This window comes from Calonectris borealis, chromosome 6 (genome assembly GCF_964195595.1).
Source record: "Calonectris borealis chromosome 6, bCalBor7.hap1.2, whole genome shotgun sequence".
NCBI lineage: Eukaryota > Metazoa > Chordata > Aves > Procellariiformes > Procellariidae > Calonectris > Calonectris borealis.
Window position 1 is genome coordinate 15,739,977 of NC_134317.1, and position 25,612 is coordinate 15,765,588.

At 39.2% G+C, this 25,612-nt stretch overlaps 1 protein-coding gene across 1 annotated transcript in view; it reads left to right on the forward strand.

Annotated features, from left to right (window-relative positions):
- Positions 1-25,612, forward strand: part of CNTNAP5 (contactin associated protein family member 5) — a 229,123-nt gene that overhangs the window by 158,810 nt on the left and 44,701 nt on the right. The window contains exons 13-16 of the mRNA XM_075152917.1: positions 13,004-13,160; positions 22,030-22,157; positions 22,319-22,489; positions 24,601-24,819. Of these exons, the coding sequence (XP_075009018.1) occupies positions 13,004-13,160; positions 22,030-22,157; positions 22,319-22,489; positions 24,601-24,819 (675 nt within the window). The remainder of the gene's footprint in view (positions 1-13,003; positions 13,161-22,029; positions 22,158-22,318; positions 22,490-24,600; positions 24,820-25,612) is intronic.

The window sequence follows — 25,612 nt, forward strand, 5'->3', positions numbered from 1 at the left end:
CTTTGCTTTACAAGAGGTTGCATATTGCTGATTGTTTCTGCAGTCTGTTCTAAAATGAAGCATATATCAGGGTAATGTTTGCCTTTACATTTGTTCTGCTCTTCAGATGTGAGAAAAAGCATAATCTTTAGGAGTGTATTACAGCCATAAATGTGTAACTTATATTTATTAATTCCTTACTGTAAACCTGGGTGGAAAAGCTTCCATTATGGAGGTGTACGTATGCATGCAGGCATATATATAGAGAGAAGAGGTTGGAGGGAGGGGCTCTTGTATATTTTTAAAAGTAATTTGCCCCTCAGGGATTCCCATTTTGTCTGATCTGGACTGGCTCTAAAATACGAGTCTTGGGTCTGATCTTGACCATGACTTCATTTCCTCTAACCCCTATCCCCCTGGGGCTCCATGTCTTGAAAAGAAAGCAGACAAATGATGTAGATTGTTAAATGGAAGTGATTGAGCCCAGTTACTTTTTGCATAGCTTTTGCAGAACTCTAATGACATGTATTAATGTATACCTTGCCAAAATCCTACAACAGTCTTAGAGAGACTTACCTTAGAGACACTCAGTTGTATTGTTTCCACCCAAGCATCACTACATGAGGGAGATGCCTACATCTCTCCAAACTGGTAATAGACAGGATTTGTAGTAGGTTATACTTGTCTTGAGGAAGGTACATTCAATTAAGGAGCCTTACTTTTGGAAGGAAAGATGGTGATGTATGTGATGATCTGGTGGGATTTTGATTCATAGCCTTGATGCAGCCCACAAGAAAGGTTTATCTTTCATCAGCTGTGATGAAAGTCCTATGGTAGAAAGTTACATTGTGCATAAAGATCTTGATTCTTACTTCATGAAGCTTGTAGGTTGGCTGAATGGCTCCGATGGTGATTCTTTCTCTCGTCATTAAATACAGAAGAGACATAGATGTAGCCATTTCAGTTAAGTGCTGAAAATTAGATGAAATGAACACAAGATTAATTACTGTGAAAATAAAGACTGTAACCTTGTTGACTGTATATTCCGTGGGAAGAAAGAAATGAAAAAAATATTTGATATGCTCATTGCAGCCTATGTGATCCTCACAAGTGATGTGGCAGCTGGAGTTCTCTCAACATTCAAGAGCTGTGTTCCAGTGCTGCCAAGAAATCAATCAATGAGGCCAGGTCATCTTCTGCTGGATTGGGATAAGGTGCCCTGATCTTGCCCGGAGGGCAGGAAGTGCTGTCTCTGAGAAGTGTTAAGCTTTGTGGCTGACTCTCTGGTACTGGGCCTATGCAGATACATTTCCTAGACCCACTGAAGTGCCCAGCCCCAGTCTGCTGGGTGTGCACGCATGGTGGGGGAAGCAGTCTGTGCCTCCACGAGGTTCTGTTCAGCATTTGGAAAAGAGGAAGGACTGGTGGCTTCTCATGGTTGCATGGTTGTCGTTCTTCTGCAGCCTCTGCCCATTCCAGTGTTCATTGCAGCGGTAAAGCTACAGCCAAGTTCTTCCTTCTGCTCCAGGAGCAGAAAACTGTCTCTTGAGCTGAATAATAATCTCTTTTAGTGACAGTAGAGCTACGGAGCGTAGCTGAGCAGTTCATATTCTGTGCAGTACAGTCTGTGCATGAATGTATATACACACCCATGTATATATCCTTCTGTTTGCTACAGTTGTATAGAGAGATATACAGGAACCTGAGACCAATTAAATAGCAAAAACTAAATAGAAGATCTATTTGAAAGATGTAAACTCATTGCTAATAAGGTGAAGAAAAAAGAGCTGCAAATTGATTAAGCTGTTCCACAGAGAAGACAGATTGTTGTCATCTTGACCTTTAAAGCTGGTCAGGATATATCAATAGGAGCATCTTCTGAGTACAGTATTCTATGATTTTTTTTCATTTATATTCTCTTGGTTTTGTCCTTACATTCTGGCCTGGAGCCAGTTCATTTCATGGTCTTGCCTATACATATGTTCTGCTACAGCTGCATTTTTCCAAAGTGCCCAATTTCACAGCACTCCAGCCTTCCTTAGGATGACAAATGATGCCCCTGCTGCTCTGACCAACAGAACTGTAATTGCAGCCTGAGTCAGGGACAGCTGAAGCAACACCATGCTGCAATTTGGGTATATCCTTAAGTTGAAACTTGACTGGATTTGTTTATTGTAGTTGAGTTTCCAATTCCACCACTTAAGTTATTAACTGCTGACATTAATTGTAACATTGAGGAAAGCAGAATTGCTCAGCAGTTGAAAGCAGTGTCAAATCAGCAGTTATTTATTTACCATTGCTCTGTAATGTGTTGTAACACATCGGATTATAAAGAAGTTTATTGAGTTGCAGTAATGCTTGTAGCCTCTTGGAGATACTGGGATGTAGTTTGGTGAGTTTTTTTGATAAAGCACTTAAAACTGGACCTTCTCTGCTGCTGTGCTGGACATCCAGATGGGTGCTGTTATGATCATAGTAAGTACAACTGAGTGTTCTCTTTTGCCAACTAACTTTTGGGAGCAAAAAATAAACAAACCAGTTCAACTGGCCCTGTGACATTTCAATTCAGTAGAGATGTGACAGAAGAGTAGGAGGAGAAGCTAAGAGTATGGTTTTTACTCTGCTTGTCCGAGCTGCCTTCTCGGCTCATAGTTAGTATAAGACTCGTAAATGTGCCTGGATTATTCTCTAAACTCTTTTCCAGGTGTTGGTTTCATTTTTTGGTTGTTTACAATGCTTGTTTTTTAGAGTACAGGAATTATATTGCATGTTTTGCACAGGGAATTTTTCAGCTGTTTAGCATAAATTTAAATATACTGCTTTTTTGCTTCTTTTTTAAAAATAAAAACAGAACTTCTGGCTTTTTATATAAAGCTGCATGGGGAATGATACTGGATTTCCCTCTTACCGAAGATGTTCATTTGCCCAGTTAATTTTACAGGGAACTCAAGATGTTCACATCTCATTTTCTGAAGGATTCTTTCCAAAACAGAAGCACCATCCCAATAACATCTGTGAGTGCTATTATCAGTTTTAAGAAAATCCCCTCATTTATTTAATTAGGGATTGCAGCTAAGTGATTAACAGTATGTTATTACCTCTTCTAATTTATGTTCTATTAAGACTGTTTTTCTATTTTTATTCCAGTCAGAAATTCAGCATATTTACTGATTATATTTTCTGATTTCTTTAAGATCAATCTAAGCCATGAAAGTCAGTAGTTATTATCAGACACTTACAGGAACCAGTTAGTGGTTACACGTCAGAAAGATACTCTGTGGAAATGACATTGTCCCAATGACTTTCTGTTCAGATTCACTCCATGTAAATAGATGTTATTCTCTAACCGTCAGCCATGCTGTATTAACCTGGGAGCTGAAAGTCAAGGTGTGTTCTCGTTGCTTCATGAATCAATATTGCTAATACAGATTCTCTATACCCAAATCTAGTTTTTATTATTCCTAGAAGCTGTAATCGCAAGTACAATGGGAACAAAATTAATCTGTCTTTTATGGAGGGTTGTCAAATCAGAAGACAGACCATTTCAGTCACTAGTGGCTGTGTTGGTGCAATGTGAGCAGGAGGGGGAAAAAAAGTAATAATAAGGATACTTTTCTCATTATTAATGCTGGTAGTTAAAATTGCATATACAGGAAACAGTTCTGTCAAGTAAGGTAATTCCATTTTTACTCAGACACTTTTTAAAATAAAGTGGGGGGAGAAGAACTGTATTAGTATATGTAGTTTCTCCCAAAGGACCAAGCGAAGATTGCTTTCCACAGCATGTTTTTCTGTAACTTATCCAGTGTCCTATTAAATGTCCCCATTTTATCTAGTTCCTTTTTCTTGTCTATCAAATTGCATTTTACTGTGAGCATGATCTAGCAAACCTTCCATGGGTTCTTGCAAGTATTGGATTAAAACTTGTATTAATTCCTCTTGACTTTACTCCAACTGACTTGTGTCCATAAACCTGAGCAACCTGCTCTGAGTTATGCCCTGGCTTCCAGGCTACCATTAAGCCAGGCTGTAGACCTGTGCAGAGCTGGGGGCTTTGCTGTACAGCTCCACCATTGCACCACATTGAGAGCACGGGGTGCAAAGTGCTGCAGGTAGGGTCCCTCTGTTACTCTTCATACATGCCCTATCCCAAGAGCTTGAGCTGTCGCTATGGATCTTTCAAGAATAAATGGATCAAATATAAAATTAATTTTTCTTTTTTACCCCCTTTAAAAATAGATCCTTCAGACCTTTATTTCAGTCACTGCATACCTGCAGATGGTGCTTTTACCTATCCCAATGACAGCCAAAGAGTTTGTCTATGGAATTCTTACAACCCGAATCTGTTTCAGAACAGCTTGAAGCATGGGGCTGGACTAGAAGGTCTTAAAGAGGTCCCTACCAGCCTCAACCATTCTGTCCTCCCATGAACAGCCTGACGCTCAGTGAGTGCAAATCAGCACAACTACCCTGATTTCACTGGAGCCAGATGCATTCATACCAGTTACTGGATCTGGCCTTTTTTATCCCCGGAGATTAGTAGTGAATGAATGAGCTGCAAAGTGTTTCTTCCTGGCAGTCTTTCCTGGGAAAGTTGCTCATAATATAGTTTTTACAGTTCTGTAAAAGTTGTTGTCTCGCTTCAATATTTCCATGAATAATAGTTGTATACTAAGTTTTCTTGTGGTGAAATGATTGGTTTACGGTTTGATGCACCATTCAGAGTCTTTGATGCTTCAACTATTCCCCTCTGTCCTCTGCACTGTTATTTTTAGGCTCTGAAATTGCTTTCCTCTATGAAAACATAAATAACATTTAAGAACAAAAACTGCTGTGATAAACTACCTCTCTCACCTTACAGTAGTTTATAAGGTGCATTAGTTCAGTAGTCTCTCCTTACCCTGTAGCCTTTTCACATCCATTATAAAACACTTTAAAAAGAAAGTTCTGAAGAAGAGCATATGATCTGTCTAAACTTACAAACCGCTCATCTCTTCCATGCTTTCGCCCAGTCCATGTGGTATATGGCGATCTAAAACCAGGCCACCTCAACCAGTGAGCTTGTAAGATAACGTGGGTAAGACTCCAGTAGGACATTGAGAGACTGGGATGTGTTACTAACTGCATACAGGGTGGCTGCAAATGTCATTCCCGTTGCCTTCCTCGAGCCCTAGAGGGCCACTGGGGAGCGTTGGTCTGCCACAGATACAGAGAACCCCAAGTCTTAATCACGTATGATCCCTCAGTACCCCATGGTGTTTTTACAAGAACTGGAATGACGTGATCTGGTTTATCTTCTATTTATTAATCCATTAATTTAGCACTTGATACTATTTACGCTTACTAACTATTTTTTCACTTATGCAGAAGAACTGATTAAGAATGAAAGACCATTGCACTGGGCACTGTATTGAGCCACCACAGGAAATGGCCTTCCAGTGGAAATGGGTGAGATGGTACTGGTGAAAGAAGATGAGAATGAACACATAGGAGCTGAATGAGCAGTGTGAGGGCAACAAATGATGGTGTCCTCTCATTGCTATTATTCTTACTGACTATACCTATGACATAGGAAAAAAAAGTCCAGATATCTGCTGAGCAGGACCTGCTCCTCTGGCCCAGGCAGGGTCATGCTGGAGCCTACTGTGGCTTATCCATGGCCGTTGTTCACTTGCAATTGAACCCAGGCCACTGATGGGTTTTTGGTCCCAGCACAGAGTAAGGATGTTGCAGGACATGCATCAATGTCATAGGCCTATCTGTTAAGGCAATGCAGGGCTTGTTTATCTGAATTTACCTGGAGGAATTACGCTTAACAGAGAAAATGGGAAAGGAAAAGGGGAATGAGGAAGAGGAAAGAAAGAAAGAGGAACAGGTTTGAAGTGAAGTTGAGCTGGACTGCAGGAGATAAAGGAAATAAGATAAATTTTTGGTTTCAACAGGGTAGAATAACCAGTCCATTCTTCAGCAAGACTCCTGAGGATTCAAAACTGATATTTTCTCTGTTTTGTCATTTGTTCCTAAAGGCTGTAATCTTCTCTGCATTTTTTTTTTTTTTTGGGGGGGGGCGGGGGTTGGTTTGTTGTTGTTGTTGCTTTTTCTTCCTAACATGCATGCCTTCAGCTGTTCCCATAGTTTCTTTTGCTGGCTGGAGTCCCACTTGCATCTTTCAGGAAACTTGTCACTCGGCCAGAAATTTATTGAGAAAACAACCCAGCTTGAGCTGGCAGAGGAGAATGCAAGTACTCATAATATTTTCAGCCTTCTTTGGCCTTCAGCAGAGGCATTCATGAGGCATAAAAGTTTAGTTTGGATGTAGATTCAATCTTCCTCAGCATATAAAAGTATTTGGGTCTGAAATCCTTATGCCCATCCTCAAATCTGTCTCTCAAAGGGCTGATGATGATTTTACTTTTACTGAGGCACTGTTAGCGTGTAATGGCACAACTCTGTCATTGCAGCTCAGAAGTTCTGCTCATTAGCCTCCTGTTAAATCTAGAAGCAGCAAAGGTCCATGTTTATTTACCTTCTTTCTGCCCATTCTCATCTGTAAGAATATCTTAACAACTCCAGGAAGAACAGAGCACACCATGATAACAGTTGCTCCAGAGGGAGGTGCAGTTTCTCTGCTTAAGAGAAAGAGATGCAGACAAATGCTGCTGCATCTTTTTTTCTTTTCTTTTTTACGCAATGACTTCAGCCTGGGACTCTGTATGAAAGCAGTACACGTTGGCAGCAAAGCTGAATAAACGAGAAAGAAAATGTCAGCAATGTACTGCCTTTCTTTCCCTTCTTCCTAACCACATTTAAAAATATAATTTTAAAATGAGGGACAGACTTTGTGACTAAGTAACATTTGCCCAGGTAGTAGGTCCACTGGCATTAGCAGGACTACTTCACTTTCGGATAACTGCTCTGAATAAGGGTTACAGGATCTGACCAGAAATTGAAATCAAATTCAGTGCAAATCTTAATAACATGGGCCGGCACCGTTGCTACTCAATATAGAATGGCGTCTGTCTTGCTGCGGTGTTTGACCAGCCGTGATTTCCAATGCCGCCGTGTCATCTCTGAAAATTAGAGCAGTGGTATGTGGGTTACTCTTTTAAGAAAGAAAAAGGACAATAAAACTGAACATGGGGAAGGTTTTGAGTAAAAGGAAGGAAGTTAGACAATCGTTATGGCTGTACTGAAAAGAGAAGAGCCAGGCATAAAACAGGTGTGTGTCCACATGGAAGCAGAATAGTATGATACAAAAACAACTGGATGACTTGGTAGCTCACTCAGTGAATAATGTTCAAGGAACTATGTCATTAGGGATTCTCAATTTTTCCCTGGTCCATATTACATACATTCATTTTTTCCAAGATAACCTGATCTTGAGTTAAAAACTCAAGTGTGAAGTGCAGAGAGCCTGCTGCCTCAGAGGGCAGGTGTTGCTTCCCTCTGGGTGGGGCAGAGCCACGAGACCCTTACTGGGGGCTGTAAACCAAAGAGCAACTTTTTTCATTGTTAAATCTCAGCATCCACTTCAAAGAATGGGTAGCACATACTGGTTAATGCAGCACAGCCCAAGTTCACCCCGCTCTGTGTTATTAGTGCATTCTCCCAGAGGTGTGAGCTGTCATTTAAACCAATACAGATTCCAAGTCATTAACACCGTAGACCACTGAACAAACAGCCTCTAAGAATATATTACTTTGTGTTTTCCACTAAATATGGAATATTTCTCCAATTTGTCCATAATTTTGTCCAGAATTATTATAAACACTTTTTCTCTGATTTATCAAATTTTTCCTGTTGAAAAGGCCTAAGGGGAAGAATTTGGTTTTACTTCAATTTAATGTTTAAAATTCTGATAAAAAAGGCTAGAAAAATTTTGTGATGGAAAAAAATCAAGCATGGGAAAACAAGACCTTGGTAAACTCTTACAGAAAATACTGAGTCACAGTTTGCCCTTGTTCTCGCTTTCTTACTCCTTTCTCCATTTTTTCAAGAGCCTTTTAAAAATTAATTAGCCGAGATCATAATTTGTACTCTGGATTGGCCTCTGGATTCAGTTATTCAGGTTGAAATTGCCTCATATGCATATGTGTGTGTGTATATATATACAGATATATATATTAAAAAAAATCTGCTAACTGCATGTTTCACATAATGTTCGATGTATCAGGCAAGCCATTTGCAGGATTTCATATTGTTGAAGTGGTTAGTGCAAACACATATTTTAAGTTTTTGAGTGCGGTAGCAAAGAATTGGCTTTGATTCCTTTATGTAATTCTACAATCAATATTTTCTCAGTTTTCACTCTCTCTTGATATGTGAATCTTTCCTTTAAAGAGAAAACAGCATAATGTAAATTAATCTACATTTTCATCAATAAAATGTATAGATATAAGATTTAACAAATTCAGTTCTGTTTAACTCAGTTTGATTTTGGAGAAAAAACTGAACATGAAGATTGCCAAGAGAATGTTGTTTCAATGCAATATGGTTTCAGTGTTTCAACAGACAAGTACAAATAAATTTACTTGATGTCGTGGTGGAAAAAACTTTTAACTGACCTGTTTCAGTAACTTGGGTACCCCAAAAGCCTCACCTGTGTTAGGGGTGTGTAATTACTGGGTCAGACTTTAGGTTTATACAGCGCAAGGCATCCAGTTTATCTTGTTATATTTCCATCATTAGATTTTTTTTTTTTGTTGCAATAACAAGAAGTACCTGGCAAATTATGCCAACAGATCTTGACAAATATTTTAAATGTAATACTGTTAAAAATGCATGGTTTTGTTTTAACTCATGCTGTATAAACATAAAAGCCAATGCTAAGACTTTCTGCCTATATAAAGGTAAACTGAGTCTGCGGAAGTTGCTTGGGATTTATATATATAGTAATTTAGTCCTAAATGCTGTTGGAATATGCTTTTTCTCCCCCTCCTCCAACTTCTGAGTATCTATACAAATAATTTTTGAAAAAATTCATTCAAAATTCCTTCATTCATTTAAAACATGAGCAAGTCTAAAAACTTTAAAAATAATTTGTATTGTTAGCAATGACAATGCCTTCTAATATAGAAAATGAGAGAACTGTCAGTACAAGGGAGATTTAAGAGGACAGACGTTTTCTTGTAAGCTGGTAGAGGGACACCGAATATGTGTTCAGCCATTCTTGTCTGTAGAAGAGCCAGATACGCATTGCAGGTGAATTTGATCTCAGTCTGCATCTCCTTCTAAGGACCATTGGAAACAACCTCCGTGTGTCTGCTATTCTCTTCGTAGTCCTCAGCCTCTGTGCTTGTGAACTGTACAGTCTGTGCTAGCCTTGCTTTTGCTGAAACAGATTTCATACAGAGAACTAACAATGAAGAGTATAGTTAGGTGCATTGATAGAGCAAGGCACTGGACATCTGCTGAAGAACTGACATCTGAAAGGAGCTTACTCTCTGTGTCTTGCTGGGTGGAGAAAAACTGAGTTCTTGTCCATGTGTTTCAGTATTGTATACGCCAGGGTTTCCAAAGTCTTACTTGGCTATTCAGATACATATGTGCAGTAGTTGTTAAACAGACCAATAGACCACAAAGGACCAGCCTATGGAGACAGGTAGAGGGAAACATCAAGATGATCAACTGAAGATGAGACCCCTTATTCTTTCCTTTCAGAAGACCTGTGCCAACCTTACTTTCTGCAGCCTGTGTTTGGCAGTGTGAACATGTAGCAGTACTTGGTTTGATACAAAATACTGTCTGCCTGCTTAGTTCTTTTATTCAATACCATATTAAATTATGGTAAAAACAGTGATGTAACAGCTGTTTGTAAAGGCTTCCAGACAGCATCATCACAGAAAGGGTTATTGTCCTTTGCAGGAAATAAAAAAAAATTGCCTTTTTTGAGGATTTTGTTATCAAAATTAAAACCTTCCAAAGGCAGCTTGAGCAGTACAGGAAGAAATCACTTGAAAGAAACTGGTCTCTGATCTTTACCTGGTGAATTCAGTCACTTGGGGCTTGTTTGCTTTGGGATTTTTTTCACACATGTTCTCCTTTAGAACCATAGTATGGAGTTCAAAGACAACCTTACTAAATTTCTTATAGTAGATTTTTTTTTCAGTTCTAAATAGACAAAAATGCATGGAAAATAATACTTTTATTTGTGCAGTAGGCTTTTGACTACCTTTTTTGACTACATAATGTGTTACTAGGTACAATGTAAGCACAGAATGAAGAATTAGTAGTACTTCTTATTAAATGGACTTTTTAGCTTAGAAATTTTAAAGTGGAATTCTTACTGACCTGTGTAACGATTAGTTTATGGGGCCATGTTAACTCCTTGATTAACATCATTGACATAGTCTGTGGCTTCACCACAGAAAGGAAATTGAGGTGGTGGAGAATTGACAATGCTTTGAAAAAATGATAATACCACAATTACCACAAAGAAGTGAAGATATTGCGACAAATCTACAGGCTTAGAAGACAGAATCTTAATCAACACCTGTTGGCCAAACTCAATCTCAATGCAAGGCACCCTCCAGCTCTGCCAAGGTATAACAGTGTAAACTTTCTGGAAAGAACTCAGGGATAGATTGATTGGCATTGCTAGTGAAATATTGCAATACTTCAACATTACAGGTATATGACGTACAATATATGTTTCAGTAATTCCTAAACACTTTGGATGTTGCTGAAGTACCTTAGATTTAAGAGCTTTGCTAAATAGCTCTGTGATTTCTCATGTGTTAAAAATTAAGCACGTGGAAAAGAGTTTTGAAGAATCAGGCATAATTTTCCTTAATACTACAGTTGATTTCTAAGGGACCAGTTAGGGCAAAAAATTTACTCATCTTGAGTAAAGGGTGGCAGAACTCTGCCTAATAAATAGAATTTTTGAAAAGATACTGCTTTTTTTTGTAGTCTGTTCCCCTGACGATCTAAGATTGTTCCTTATAATGCTGAATGCTCTATTTTTTAGCACTGTATTTAATTTAGTTGCAAATGACTTAAACTGTGGTGCTTCTACCACTTCCCCAGCCTATATCATAAATCTGAATGTGTATGTGTTTGCTTGGTATTGCTCAATAAAACAAATAACAACAGATCTGAAAGAGACATCAGAAAACTATTCATTCTTAATTCCTGTGAATGATTGCTTATTTCACTGTTATGTTTAAGTATATAATGATTTCTGCCAAAAGAATCTGACATGGGTTGAATTTGATTAATGAATACCATTATTTGCTGGTGGCCTGAAGGATTTATCTTTATCTAAATGTTTTTTTCCAGGATGGGCACTTTTAAAATTAGATTAAGCACTTCTGTGCAATATCTATTTCAACTCCTAGACAAATCACCCTTTTATTCAATTAACATTACTATTCCAAGTTTTACCAAATAATTTCCCAATAATGTACTATAGACCTGTTTGACTGGCCGCAGCAATCAACTTCTGCAAGAAAATCAGCTGAAAAGAAAAGTAAGAAAACATAAATGTGTTGACAATAATATGAGACCTAAAATGAGTGTGCACATTTTTGTAAGATGAATCCTTAGATGTTCTTGAATTGTGTTTTTCTAATGAGTACCACTGGGTATTGGTCAAACTTGTCATATCTTAATTGTTGGTATCATGAGAATGGAGTTACTCTTCCTATTTTTATTTTCCTTTTTTCATGAATTTACAGTTCAGCAGTCTAAGCTTAGAAGGAAAACAAATAAGAATTAATTTTGCCAAGTGATTCTAAAACTCATTTTAATTAGTCCCTTACACTCTCCAGTTAACCTTGATTGCATTTCATATTTTAGACTTTCTTGCTTTGTATAATGAGGAATACTCCCTACTAATAATGTTAGTAAAGCAGAATAAATTGATACATTTTTCTACATTAGCAGTGCAGTTTATTTTTCCAAGCTCCTTTGATGAAAAAGTCTTGATATGTCAATTTTGCTAAATTTTGCCATCTACCTGTATATGTAACTGATTACATTTCTTGATTTAAGGATTAAGAAGTCAATGAAAAAGTTATCTGAGCTGGAAGACAAAGCCAATCTTAGCAAAATGTTAATCCATGGATTTCATCATTGCATCTGCATCTGCTTACTGTATCCGGCTATTAATATTTAATGCTTGATGTACAACGGTTTATGAAATTTAAACAAAAACTATCTTGGTTTATATAAATACATAGATCTTAGAGCTCCTGTAGATAGAAAATAACTTCAAAGAGACAAATTAATTCCCAAGTAGGGAAATCTTTTTCCCCACTTATGTCCTACCTGAATCCTTAATCTAGGATGTTTTAATATCTTATAGAGCTTTGCATTTGCAAATTCCACCCTTGGAGAACACATTAATCCCTAGTCCTGCTCCCTTAGAAACCGATACAAATTTTGGTCTTAGTTTTGAGAGGAACTGTATTAAGCCCATGGTAATAGGTCAGTTTGTGTGGTATTTCTGAAGATTTTTGCTCTTTAGATAGGAGTCTTAAGGTAAAAAATCCTGATCCAAGAGCTAGAGTCTCCTTCATAACGGGTAGACTCTGCAAGAGGTCTGTGGCCAATACTGGGTGGTTCAAGACAGCTGTGCAGTATGAGTCCTGGCAGGAGGATTTTTTTCAGACTCCTTCAGCGATCAGACCTCCCCTCTAGTGTCACACAAAAACACTGGACACAACTGGTGCAGACAGTGGTATTGGGTTCATGCGTCAAAAGTCTTTGCATCTGAAATTCGTCAAGGTTCTCATGAGCGATTGGCATGTGAGCCCTATGGGAAAAACATCTGCTCCTCAAACCAAGAGGAATTACCATAAAGCTGTTGCTTTCTCAACGTGTATTCCATAAAATGGAACTTGGGCAAAGTTTATGGTTTGTTACCTCATCTGTAGTTTGCATCTTTTCTTTCAGTATTGTTTAACATGTCCACCTCCATTCTCTTTTTCATTCTCAGGAGAATCCAATTTGCTTATCAAGTTCTCTTTCTCTCTCTTTTTCTCTTTTCTCTTTTTTTCCCCTCTCTTTCCCTTTCATCCAGATGGAATGCCATTTGCTTGGTGGGTTGGCCGTGCCAATGAAAAGCATCTTTACTGGGGAGGATCTCTTCCGGGCATTCAACAGTGTGCATGTGGACTGGAAGAAAGTTGTCTGGATATGAGATATTTTTGCAACTGTGACGCAGATAGAGAAGAATGGTAATAATTTTAACGTGTATAGTAGTGTTTGTGTGAGAGCTGGGGATAGGAAGTAGGGCAAGAAGGCTTAAATCTTTTCCCAATTCACAGCTCAGGAAGTTTGAATGGCTTGAGTATGATCAAATGAGAAGGAAAGTCAAACTAGAAGTTGGACTTCTGATTTCATCTTAAATTTCTTATTTGAACCAAAGACAAGATATCTGGCTGAAGCAGGTTGCTGGAATGGGTTGTCTTCAAAAAATCTTTGTTGTTGAATGCCAAATCCAGTCGTTTTATTTGTTTAAAAATTTCCGTTGATTCAGTTGGAGTATTGCGTGAATAAAGGCTCTAGGAGGTTGGTGCATGGGTATATATCAGAGCAGAAAATTCAGGCATAGACAGCAAAAGTCAGATAGAGACAGCTAAAGAACAAGAAATCTGTATTATCAAAAAGCCTTGTATTTTTCTTATGAAACAGTATATCTGTGTATGCCTTAACTTTCTTTTACATTGGGTCCTAAGCTTTTTAAAGTCAATGGAAGGACTTCTTTTGGCTTCTGTAGGTTTTGGTTCAGTCTCCATAAGAAGTTTTATACTTACAGCATGAACATTCAAAGCCTTCCTTGGGTTCGGACCTTTGTTGTGCCCCGATGCCACATGAATTTGCAAAGGCCACCTCGCAACCTTCTCCCATTCTCTGCACCTTCAGAGACTCTCCAGCAGCTGAGGGCTAGATGGTGAACTTTCCAATTAATTCCATACTTATGTTGGAGGGGACAGAAATGCCAGATAAGTGTTGTTGAAAGTACAGTTTGAAACACTGTGAAAATACATGTGAAAACTCTGCTTCGCCCTCTCTTCCTTCTGGACCACTCACTGATAGGAGCTGCTGCCCTTTCTCTAAAAAAAGATATTTTAACCTCGAGTAGTTCAGAAATTACGAATAATGGAAGTAGACAAGAAATGTCTTTCTGTAATAGGCTACTGTGTTTGAAATAGTGTCTGAATTATCCCTATGAAACCTTCACTTAGAAGAGAACGAGTAGAAAGGAACTGTAAGGGGTCTTGAAACAAACAAAAAAAAAATGGAAATTACTTGTCACTGTAAGTGTTGGCCTTTTTTGGTTGCTCAATGTGTGGCATTTGCAAGAGGGCCTCTTCCAGACAATGTGATTATTCGCTTGGACCCTTTATATCCCTGGGGTCACTATTCACTTCCAAAAATCATATCTGTAAGGGATTTCTTCAGGAAGATCTTTATGTAAGTGTTGGTTTATGAATATCATTTGTATAGATTTGTATAGAAAGGCCTGGCTGTGCATGTTAATCTATCTTTTCTTTAATGTTTGGTTATCAGAAGCACTTTGGTGAGGTTTGCACATGAGCATCAAAAGCATCTGTTTTTACTGGTGCTTGGCTCTGTTCATAATCCACATTTTGCTTTTTACTGCACTGCTACTCAAGCAGAGCAGGGTGTGTTACACTGGCAGATCGTTGGGGTTGTAGTCTGAGATTGCAGGACAGTGCATCACTACATTGTACAAACCAATGCAAGGTGAAAGCTAAATGCAGTTCTATAATGTTTCAGCTGAGTCTTCTAAGGAAATGAGACCTAAGTGAGTTATGCTCACAGAGCTACTTGTTTCTCTTAATTTCATTATAATAACAGGATATACATAGAAGTTTCCTCAGCTAAACTGCCTACTGTTTCTTGGTTTGGGGGTTCAGGTGTTTTGGTTTGGTTTTTAATCCGTTTGAAATTTGGACTTTGGTAGTATTCTAAATTGCAGGTTGCCTTCTTTTTAAAAGCTAAAAAACCCCCGACCTTTTCAAAGAGTTTCTAAACTTAAGAAATTTCATGCCTCTTGAAGATTGCTTTCGTGTTTCTCTGCTAGAACACTGACCCCCTGATATATAATGAGCATTTGAATCTGAAACCTGCTGAGACCTGAACTGTGACTTTAACCTGCTATACGTTATAGTGGAAGGAGCAAGACAGCAGTAGATGCATTTATTTGCCTTAGCATGAAATAAAACGGGTGCTGCAGAGTGGAAAACCAGAAAGTCATTTTTGCTCCTTTTAGATAAATCAGGCTGCTCACTGCAGCTTCGAGGTAGGAATTCACCGGAATAGCTGGAGCGTCCTTCTGAAGAGGAGACAGGCTTAGGATTTTGCTTTGATTTGGTTTCCCTAGACTAAGTCTTGGGTGCAGAAAAGCTACTAATTTCTCAGAGCAGCAAAAGAAATGGAAAACAAGAGAAAACAGACCTGAAAAAAGTCCTGAGCCAGGTGTTTGGCAGCACACAATATGCATTTCTAGGCATGCTGGCTTTTAAATGATATCTAAGCAGACACCTGAGCCAGCTGCTCTCTCTGGCTCTTACTTGACACCAAGTTGGTCCCCCTGGAGTTATGTTGGCCAGATGAACAGGAATATAATTGGTTGCATGTTATATGGGAAAGATTTTTATATTTTTCATCTTTCTTTTTATTAAAGCATTCTAGTGAAAAGTATCTTTTTTCCATCCAGCTCCTCACCATACTTCCAAACTCTGAGATATGATGACAGCTAATTCTGTCACTGCAGAATAGTGGAGCATCCTCATGGTATTTGCTGGAGAATGGGAGAAGACCTCTGCTGAGGGAGCTGAGGCATAAGTTGTCACTCTGACCCAAGCAAGGGGTCTGGAAAGGTGTTAAATGTGACTTGACTGTAGTTTATGCATGCCTCCAAAAAAGAGAGATTCCTGACTGTTGAAAGCTCTTGCTAGTGGGTGGGAACATTCATAGAAATCCAGTGGCTGCAAGCTAAAGCTAAATATAGTTCAGTAAATGTTTTCTTTCTCTCTCTTCCCCTTCCCCAACACTAAGAACAGTTAACTGTTGGGACAAGTTTTGCATAGGTGAGATGGATTTGCCATCAAGCTTCAAGCACTTACCTTCAAAGTGATTGTCTTTCAAAAGATATGCCCTGTTTGAAACAGAAGGTGCATTCTTGATGCAGGCATTATTGGGGAAAGGTGTTAAACTGATCTAAAGAATAAAGCATTTCTGAAATGCAGAGAGGGTTGTGATCTTAAGTCCATTCTAGAGATCCTTTGGACCCCTAAATACCTCTCCCAGGTTGTGTTTCATCTCAAGCAAAATTCTCTTGCCTTGGCAATGAAAGTCTTGCTGCTCATCAAACCTTTCATTTAAATGGGAGGAACCTCTTTCATGCCATGGTGGCGCATGAATGTCCTGAAGTCCGTTTGCTACTTTGGCCTCTCTGTCTGGAATCCATTTTCCACTTCAAATGCAAACACTTGATTGAAGCCAGTCATCAGACCAAACCTATTTCTTACTGACTGCATTCACCTGGAAACCTTGTGAATTTGAAGAATTTTACAGCTTTTTATTTTGTACAGAAAGAGCGGCATCTCTGGAAGTCATTTTGTACAGGAAGCTCAGGCATCTCAGCAGAGGTGGTGGGCAGTGTTGATTCCAACCAGCAGCTGATTGCCCATCTTTTATTTCTATTCTCCAGCCTTACTATTAAAATTGTAGGAGTATCTTCTTCTTTTATCTTTCAGAACAGCCTTCTTCACTGGAGATCTAAGCCTTGGAGTCTTCCCATTTCCAAAGTTACACGCGTTCACCTCTTTACCGTGCCTTTGGGGTACTGCAAGCTACAAGGAAACCACAGGACATGAAAAGAAGTGGGGGCGGGGGGAGCGAGGAAGGATATTACTGTTGTCAGACCAACCTTGACTCCCAGAGATATATCGAGTATATCCAGCTTTGTTCGAGGAGGAGCAAAGCCACGTGGAAGCGAATGAAGCCCTCTTTGGACGAGCTATATTTGTGCAAAGGTGTGCCAGAGCCAGGATGCTAAAACTGGAAGGGCTGAGGAGAGCAGGGCAGAGAAACCCAGCCACTGACAAGCCCAGATTTGACAGGTTTTGTTTGCTCAGCCACTATCCCGCACTGACCCCGTTCCCCCAGAAGCAGTGCAGGCAACTCTGCAGAGCCTGTGAGCTGAAAAATAAACCCTGCCGGAGGTGACCTGGCCTGTATAGAGCTGTCTTGGATATCTGCCTTCATGACTGCATTTGTCAACAAACTAGAAAAGCTGCCTGCAGAGAGCTGACTGTAGCAGGCCCCGAAGGTGTCAGGAATCAGTTCATTACTATCATTACCAAACTCTTTCTCTGTACCTCTTCTCTAATTCAGCAAAATACAGCCACTGCATCTTGCCTTCAATTCTTAGGTATGTCCCCTTCTGCTGCTGTTCTTTTCTTTACCGTGACTCTACATTATCGTACCCAGTAAAGCATTTTTGGATGCAGCTGGTGGGTAAGATAGCAATTAAAATGTATTCCTTTGGATTATTAGTGATACAGCCTGCTCAGGGCTCAAAACTTTCTCTGATGGAAGCCTGTTTCACTGGCCCATTCCTCATGCTGTTCATTGACATCTGCTGATGATAGTGTTCTTTTCCCCAAATGTACTGTATTCATGAAAATCTGTACTGAATATCTGAGCTACTGAGGCTCAGACCCCACCAGAGTTTTCATTAATGTACAAGAAGAAAACATACCAATAGGGGATGATATGAGAAGAAATTATATTTAATGGCACCACTGCTCTACCATCTGTTAGAAAAAATATGGAAACAACTATCTAGAGATTACCAATTTATGATGGCTTACACTGTTAGGATACCATAGAGTGAGATTTTTTTGAGCGTGCTTTTATTAGTAGCCAGGAAGAAAAAAAATAGTCTCATAATGCTACCATCAAAATAGTTATTTGTCACTTACAGGTAAGACTATCTGTGCTACATCTTAAAGTATCCAGTTGCTGCACTATCACCTTTAGCATTGCTGTACTTGCAGCGAAATTTTTTCTTCTTTTTTTCCTTCGCCCCCCTTCCCCCCAGGCATAGAGCTTTTGTTTGATGTGTAACATGCCTCATAGTTTATTGAGGAAGTCCTTTGGGTAGATACAGACATGGATAAATAGATGACATCCAACTGTATTTAATACCCATGACTAAAAATATATCAGTGATTTAATTTAAAGGGCATTATTGGATTTGTTTTGGTTTGGTTTTGCTTGTGGGAAGTACAAATTGATAATATCCTTTATGCAAAGAGCTCAGAGAAACATCTGTTCGTTGAGGGTGCTTTCCACCCTCTGAAAAACCTTCAGATTTTCATCTGAATTTGTGCCGAATTGAGTGCCAAGTCAGGTAAGCAGGAGGTCTACTTCCCAAGTTTGTTAATTTAATTGTACCATTTTCTGCGTGTACAGGACTTCTTTCAGGAAAGGGATCAAACCTGCTTAGATTTTTGTGAAATCAGGACTTAACTTACATTCCTGGCCAAGGAGCATCACCCCTCAGGACCCTCTTGCAGGCAGGACCCACCCATAGTTCTCAATACTGAGAAGCGGGGCATAGCATGGTACGAAAGGCATGCTCGATGGAAGTGGTCATGGAGTGCTATGTGAAACCCGCTAAGAGAAATAAAGTAGCGGTTTTGGCAAACCTGAGAAGCAGCTGTGGAAAACCAAATATAATCTGGTTTTAAGTGTATGTGAGCTGCTAATTTAAAATACATGTAAGTAAAAACTAGCTCTGGGAACAAATGCAAAAATAATGAAATGTAATAAGGTTTTGGTTTTGTTTAAAAGACAATCATGTATGTGCACACTATAGCGCAGATGCTTTCTATCAGAAAATAGCACTTTTTATTTGAAAACTGTAGTATGTTAAAAGTGATCGCCAAGCCCCCTTCAGGCAAAATTCCAAATGTTTTGTCCAAACCTGGAATATTTGTATTTTGTAGTGCCACAGCAGTGCCTCCAGGAAATTATTGTACAGGTACATGAAGCTCTCTTGCTCCTCTCTGAGGCATAATACACTATATTTGAGATGCTGCCATGGTGTACCATGTAAAGAGAAGAGGAACTGTGGTGCTTTGTAAGAAATGCAGTCTGAAATAATTCAACTTAAAGAATACCAGGAATTTAAGACACTCAAACTTTAGCTCCCATGAGGGCCTGGATAGTGTCTTCAAATCTCTTTTCTCAGCTGAAACATCTTAGGTGTTGACTTTTCACCAAAAACTTGATTTCTCACCATGAGATTATAATAATAATAAACTGCAACAATAGGTATGTTGTTCCTGTCATTAGCACATTCTCTGAAGGGTAGAATGTTTTTCTGATAGGTTTTATTTCAGTGTCTGCTTGTATGAGAATACATATCTTTACACAAGTCTTTTTTTTCCATGTGTGGGAGAATAAAATACATAAAATGTGCTGTTTGAGCTTCAAGAGAAACTTGATTGAGTTTTCAAGGCATTAACATAAAAGTGTAGATCTTTATTAGTTCTAGAATATTTTTCTTTCTCACAGTTGAGCTATGTTACTAAAATTCTCTGTGACACTGGCATATAACTAGTAAAAACTCAGAGTCATAAAATTCGATATAAAAGAACTTCATGCGATATAACAGAATATCTAATAAGCAATGCAGTTTTCAGAGATGTGGAATAGATATCTTTAAAATGTCACCATTTCATTTTTTTTTGTAGATATCTTCAGTAGTAGCTGTAGGAAGAGACTGATTTTTATTTTAATGCTGATCATAGCTAGTCAAAAGACTGCACTATTTTTTGAATGAAAATAAATTTGCAGGAAACTTCCCTAAATATTTTGTGATTTTTTTTTTTTTAATTTTAAAAAAAGTAAATGCCAGCTTAGTTATTCATGTGTATATTGCATATTTTATGTCCTCTTTCTGTGCATCTTTCTGCCTTGCTTTCATTCATTCTGCCTACTCTTCTTCCTCCCACCCACTGAAATACCTTATTTCATTATCTTCCTAAGAAATACTCAAATAATTCAGCTTTTGTTTCATAATCTGTTGAGAGCCTTTACACTAACTTTCAAAGATTGATACAATAAGTTATATGAGTATGCTGCTGAGAGACCTCTGTGAAGAGATTTGGAGACCATGTACTTTGATTCATACATGGTATTTTTCCTTCTGAGTCTGTATTGAAGGCATCACTCTGCCTTGTGCCTGGGAATTTCATCTTGCTGCACTTTGTCTGTAATTATCTGCATGTCAGATACCCACTGAAGCAAGAAAAAAATGTTAAGGTCGGAAAGGGTACCTCTCCTTTTCCCCTTGGAATTATGAGACAATTAACTGTGCTGCATGCAATTAGAAACAATGAAAAATAAATGAAATGTATGCAGCCTTTATCAAAAAGATCAAAATACCCCTTCTATCTTTTCTAACATTAATCAGAGTAAAGCACTTAGCCAAGCAAACATCCAAGGTTGTGTGTCAGAGCACAACCGCAGTGTTCATCCTGATTGTTATTTCTTTGCTTAAGCCCTGTGTCCCTTCCCACAGCTGGAACTATAATGAGAGGTATATTTGTGGAAGATGGTATTACGGGTAGCATAGGTAGTCTGGGATCCTGGCTGGGATGTCAGACTCTTCGGCAGTGGTATCGCTCAAAAAGCGACACCTGTTTCCGGTGGCTTTGTGTCATACCTGCCTGAAAGAGCAGTGGGTGTAAATTTGGGATTATTGGCATTTTGGATCTGGTCATTGTTGCCATCCCCACGTGCAGCATGTAGTTTTTCACCTCTGAGCACAGGTGAGTTGAGTCCAGACTCTGCATGCAGAATGCTGGGCCATGCAGAGGTAGGGATCCTTTTCTTCAAAACTGTTAAGATTTGGCTCCATGAAGAATGCTTTGCCAGGCTTATGTGCCCAGATGGACAGCAGATCTTAACCCTGAGAAAAAGAGCTAGGAGAAGAAAAAACTCATTGCTGTGGAGATAAGATTCGGTAGCACTCGCCTCTCTATAATCAATCGATAGAGAAATACCTCAAGAGGGCAGTTTGGTTCTGGTAAGGTCAGGGTTGGATGCCTGAGGGACTCAGTTCAGTTCATGAAGTACAGTGGGATGAATGCACATCCGTATGCCCTGCCAGAGTCAAAGCCACTGAATCAGCTTAGGGACCAGAGGGCTGCCATGAAATGCCGTGCTGCATTTTGGGGACAACAACTTACCCAGCACACTGAGAGTAAAAACAAAGAAATGGTCCTTTAGGAGTCTGTCTTTCTTTTCTCTTCCTTTCTAGCAGCCATGTGTAAGTTAGTCGCAGTTGAAGAATAAGCCTAGCTGATACAAACAAGAGACTGTAGTTCGACAACGTGGTAAATCAGCCTTCAGTATTTCAGTTGCTGAACAAAATTTCCACAGGCGCATAATGCAAAGGGCTGATTCAGTGCAAACTCACTCACAATTCAACCGTTCTCGCAGTGTGCCGAGTCAGTTGTGTACCAGCCATCTTGAAGCTGGATCAGGTATTGTCTGGCTGCCCCGTGCTAACAGCGAGCTGGATCAGGTACCGCGTGTCCTCTTCCTGCCCAGTTAAAGTATAAAGCCAGCATAACTGCCATTATCTGTCTCCAGCTAACTTAACAGAAATGCAGACTTGGGCTTATACCTGATCCACATCAAATTCATCCTGCTGAGGAAACTCAGCAGAGCCCAGTTTACATTAACGCCCATTGGGCAGAAGGGCAGCGCTCTGCCTCAGCTCCGCCATCAGTCTGCACAACTGAAACACAGTTACAGTCCATACCAGATAGCATCATGTATCCAAATACAGCGTCTTCAGGGGTCTGAGTTTAGAGCGTACATCTGCACGTATGTATCTTAAGCAGCGTGTACCGGTCACAAGTCTCCTAGGTAATTCTGCAAAAGACTTTTCATCTTTAAGTAAGCATCTTTCAAATATTGCCTTGCATAAGGAATGCTGGGGATTTTGTCTGTGGTTAATCTGTCTCTTTCTGTCTGTTTATTATAATCCAGGACAAATGATACTGGCCTCCTTGCCTTCAAAGACCATTTGCCTGTAACTCAGATAGTGATCACTGACACAAACAGATCAAATTCTGAGGCTGCTTGGAAAATCGGCCCTTTGCGTTGCTATGGAGACAGTGAGTACTAGCTCTTCTCAATTTCCATAGGTACAGAATGTTCCCTCTTCCTTTTTTTTTTTTTTTAAATATATTTATGTGATGAAAGGTGGCTTTCCACGTGCAGCTCGCAGCTGCTGTCCTATGCCAATTAACTATAGAGAAGGGGGTTGTGTTTGCAGGGCAGTTCTGGAATGCTGCTTCCTTCAACACAGAGGCCTCCTACCTGCAATTCCCCACCTTCCATGCCGAGGTCAGCGCGGACATCTCCTTCTTCTTCAAAACTACTGCCATCTCTGGGGTGTTCTTGGAAAACTTTGGGATTAAAGACTTCATACGAGTTGAAATAAGCTGTAAGTTTCACCGTCGAGAAATCTTGGTGTATTCACCCAATTTGGCAGGTGCAGGGAAGTGGGAAGGACATATTTTCTTCTGTCTTGAGATGGTTGGAGCAGCCTGAAGAGGATAAGATGGAGACATAAAGACTCATAAATCTAGACATATCTACTTCTTCTGTCAGAGTTTCCCTGCATAGCCTTGGTCATTACATTTGATTTTGTTATGGCTAGGTTTGTCTTTCTTAAACAAACTGGTGACTGAATTTACTTTTTCAACACTGATAATAATTTTTTTTTTTTTTTCTCTTTAGAGGAAAAGCTACTGATTAGCTGTACCTGTAGACTATAATTTTAGTTGAAAGATGAAAAATTTAATACAACCACTGTGATGGTTACTTTTATTTCTGTATCAGTAATATACCCAGTCTGATGCAGCCCTACTGCTTCAGAGGAACTTGGAGTGTATGGTAGAGCTATGAGGTGAGAGTCTATGAAGGACAGGATACTAATGCAAGATAAGTCAGTCACAGTTGTAATGAGCCTTGAATACTTCGAAATCTAGTAAGTGACTGCAGTACAACTGCTACTTGGTATATAAAGGACAGTAGCAGGGAACTTAATTAGTGAGGTTTTGCCTTACTCCTGTTCTGATGACTTCAAATATTTGTTAGTGACAAAAGAGTACCATGGCTTTCACATGAAATATGACTTCTGTATTCTAAATTCTGTCAAGCTTAGGAAAAACAAACTGAGTGCTATGCATTTTACAATATGCTTATAATACCCCCAACATAAAATTTAATAAAACAGGGCCCCAAGGCCCTGTGATTCATTAAACCAATAGTAAATGTCATGGTGCATTATCACAAGGTAATGAGATATGATTTACTATTAATTGCACATCAAAGTCCAATTTGGTTGTTCTTCAGTGTGTACTGCATTTTATTCTCAGGGATATAGAAGTAAAAATGTCATTTTTATATCAAATATAACAAATACTGTAAACAACTAGGAGGATTGTTTAGTGAAAGCTTTTGGATGTGTGTTAAATCTGTACTCCCAGAGAACTGAGTTATTTAAAAGTTTCGGGAAAGTCTTGTCTTTTACTCTTGGGCTTCTCATTAATAGTTTGGTGTTGTATTTCTTGCTGCCAGATGGAATTTGCAGCCTAAAGGCCTTGTATCAAGGAAGTTCCACAGACCAGCTGCTTCGAAGTGAAGCGGCCTTTTAGCAGATGCAGGGGCTCAGAATAGATCTTTGTCTATCCCTGTGGAGTGTTTCCTATCTTAACTATCTAAGAAGCAGCTTCCAAAACCAGACCTATCCAATTTGTTGGGCTTGAAATAACAGGTTTTTATGAATTTTCAATCCACAACCTTCTGGTTGTGTGGTTTGTGGACCTGGTTCTTGGTCTTTTTGGTGTATTTAGCATTTTAGGAAGACGAAAAATAATCAGTAACAAGAGTGTTAAAAAGTTCTGGCCCCTTTCAGGCTTCCAGCAGAGCAAGATGGACTCCTTTCTGTGGCTGTTGTTTTTCAATTATCGTCTTGTTTCTAGGAGCCTTATTATCTCTGGACGTGTGTTACATATGCCCCTTTAGTTTAGGATCACCAATGAACAAGTTTTTTTCCCTTGCTTCCTGAGTCAGGCTTATTTGGGCAAACAAATGCTTGTAGGATTCTCTCCTACCATTTGCAGCCATGTTCTGTAATTGTTAAGTACGTGCATTTTGAAAAATTTAGTCAGAAAGAGCTTCTTCATCCTTTGCCCTATCTTAACATTATTTGTCCAAAATCTTTTGCTACCATTGTGTGACTTTCGTACAGCATTTGGCACTTTTACTTCAAAAAGAGAACAAACTACAATTTCTAGAGCACTGTAACTGTTATAGCAAAAAAAGATGGGTACCCACAGCCAAGCATAATCACAGCAGAGATCAAACAGTGAGGCTGCAGGCTTAGATTTATGTGTAAGCTGCTGTGTAGGAGATGGGAGGTAAATGATGCTGTACTATTTGCTGACATAAAAGTTAATGGACCCTATATTTATGTAAGATTTCATGATGTCAAAACCACGATTTAATTCAGACCTTCACTTCCTCTTCACATCTGTTCATCTATTCCAGCCCCCAAAGAGATCACCTTCTCCATAGATGTCGGGAATGGTCCCACAGAAGCCACTGTGCAGTCTCCCACACCCCTGAATGACAACCAGTGGCACTACATCCGAGCGGAGAGGAACCTCAAGCAAACCTCTCTCCAGGTGGATAGCCTCCCCAAGAAGGTCCTGGAGGCACCTGCTGATGGGCACTTCCGCTTGCAGCTCAACAGCCAATTATTTGTAGGTAAGGGCAATTTAAGGGTTTCTGTAGGTATGTACAATATTTCTATGTCCATACCTTAGTAATGCTATCGTTTCACCATTGAGCTTGCATGTGGTAACCTAATTCTGCTTTGTCTTCTTTCACTCCTGCATAGGCAACATAAATTAAACCCAAACTACTGCCTTTATACTCCAAGCACTAACCATAGTTTAACCATACTATACTAGATGGTATTTTTAGCATCTAAGATTGCTTGAAACATATTTATTGCCAAAGAATTCATAGTATTTCTTCTTGTGCAGCACTGGCTGTGTAATTTGCTGTAGGAAAGGTGATCTCTCTTTGTAGATGCAATGTAAAAGGCACAAATTCATATAAGTTTCTGGGGCAAAGCCTGATGACAGTATGGTCTTAAAGTCTGTTCCTTCAAACATGCCTGCCAAACCCTTATTTGGCCATAGAGTGCATGTGTGAGAGAACTATGAACACAGTCAAAGCAAATACAGTTATTTTAACTGAAGGTGATCTTTCAAAGGGGGGGGGGGGGGGAGAAAAGAAGAAAAAAAAAATCTCTGTTTGCATATAGTTTGTTTCCCTATCTACCTTGCAAATGAAACCTAGATTGGGACCAGCTTGTATTTGTTAATAAAATCAGGGATTACAAAGGGACTTCTCCCTTTTCTATATTCAAACACTGTCTAGTAATCCACTCAGTGATGGAGTGGGATGTAACCTGCTTATTATTCAGGGACACCCAGGTAACTACTGATTCTTTTCTTAAAACGGATTCTCTTACTTAGCTGAAATGCTATAG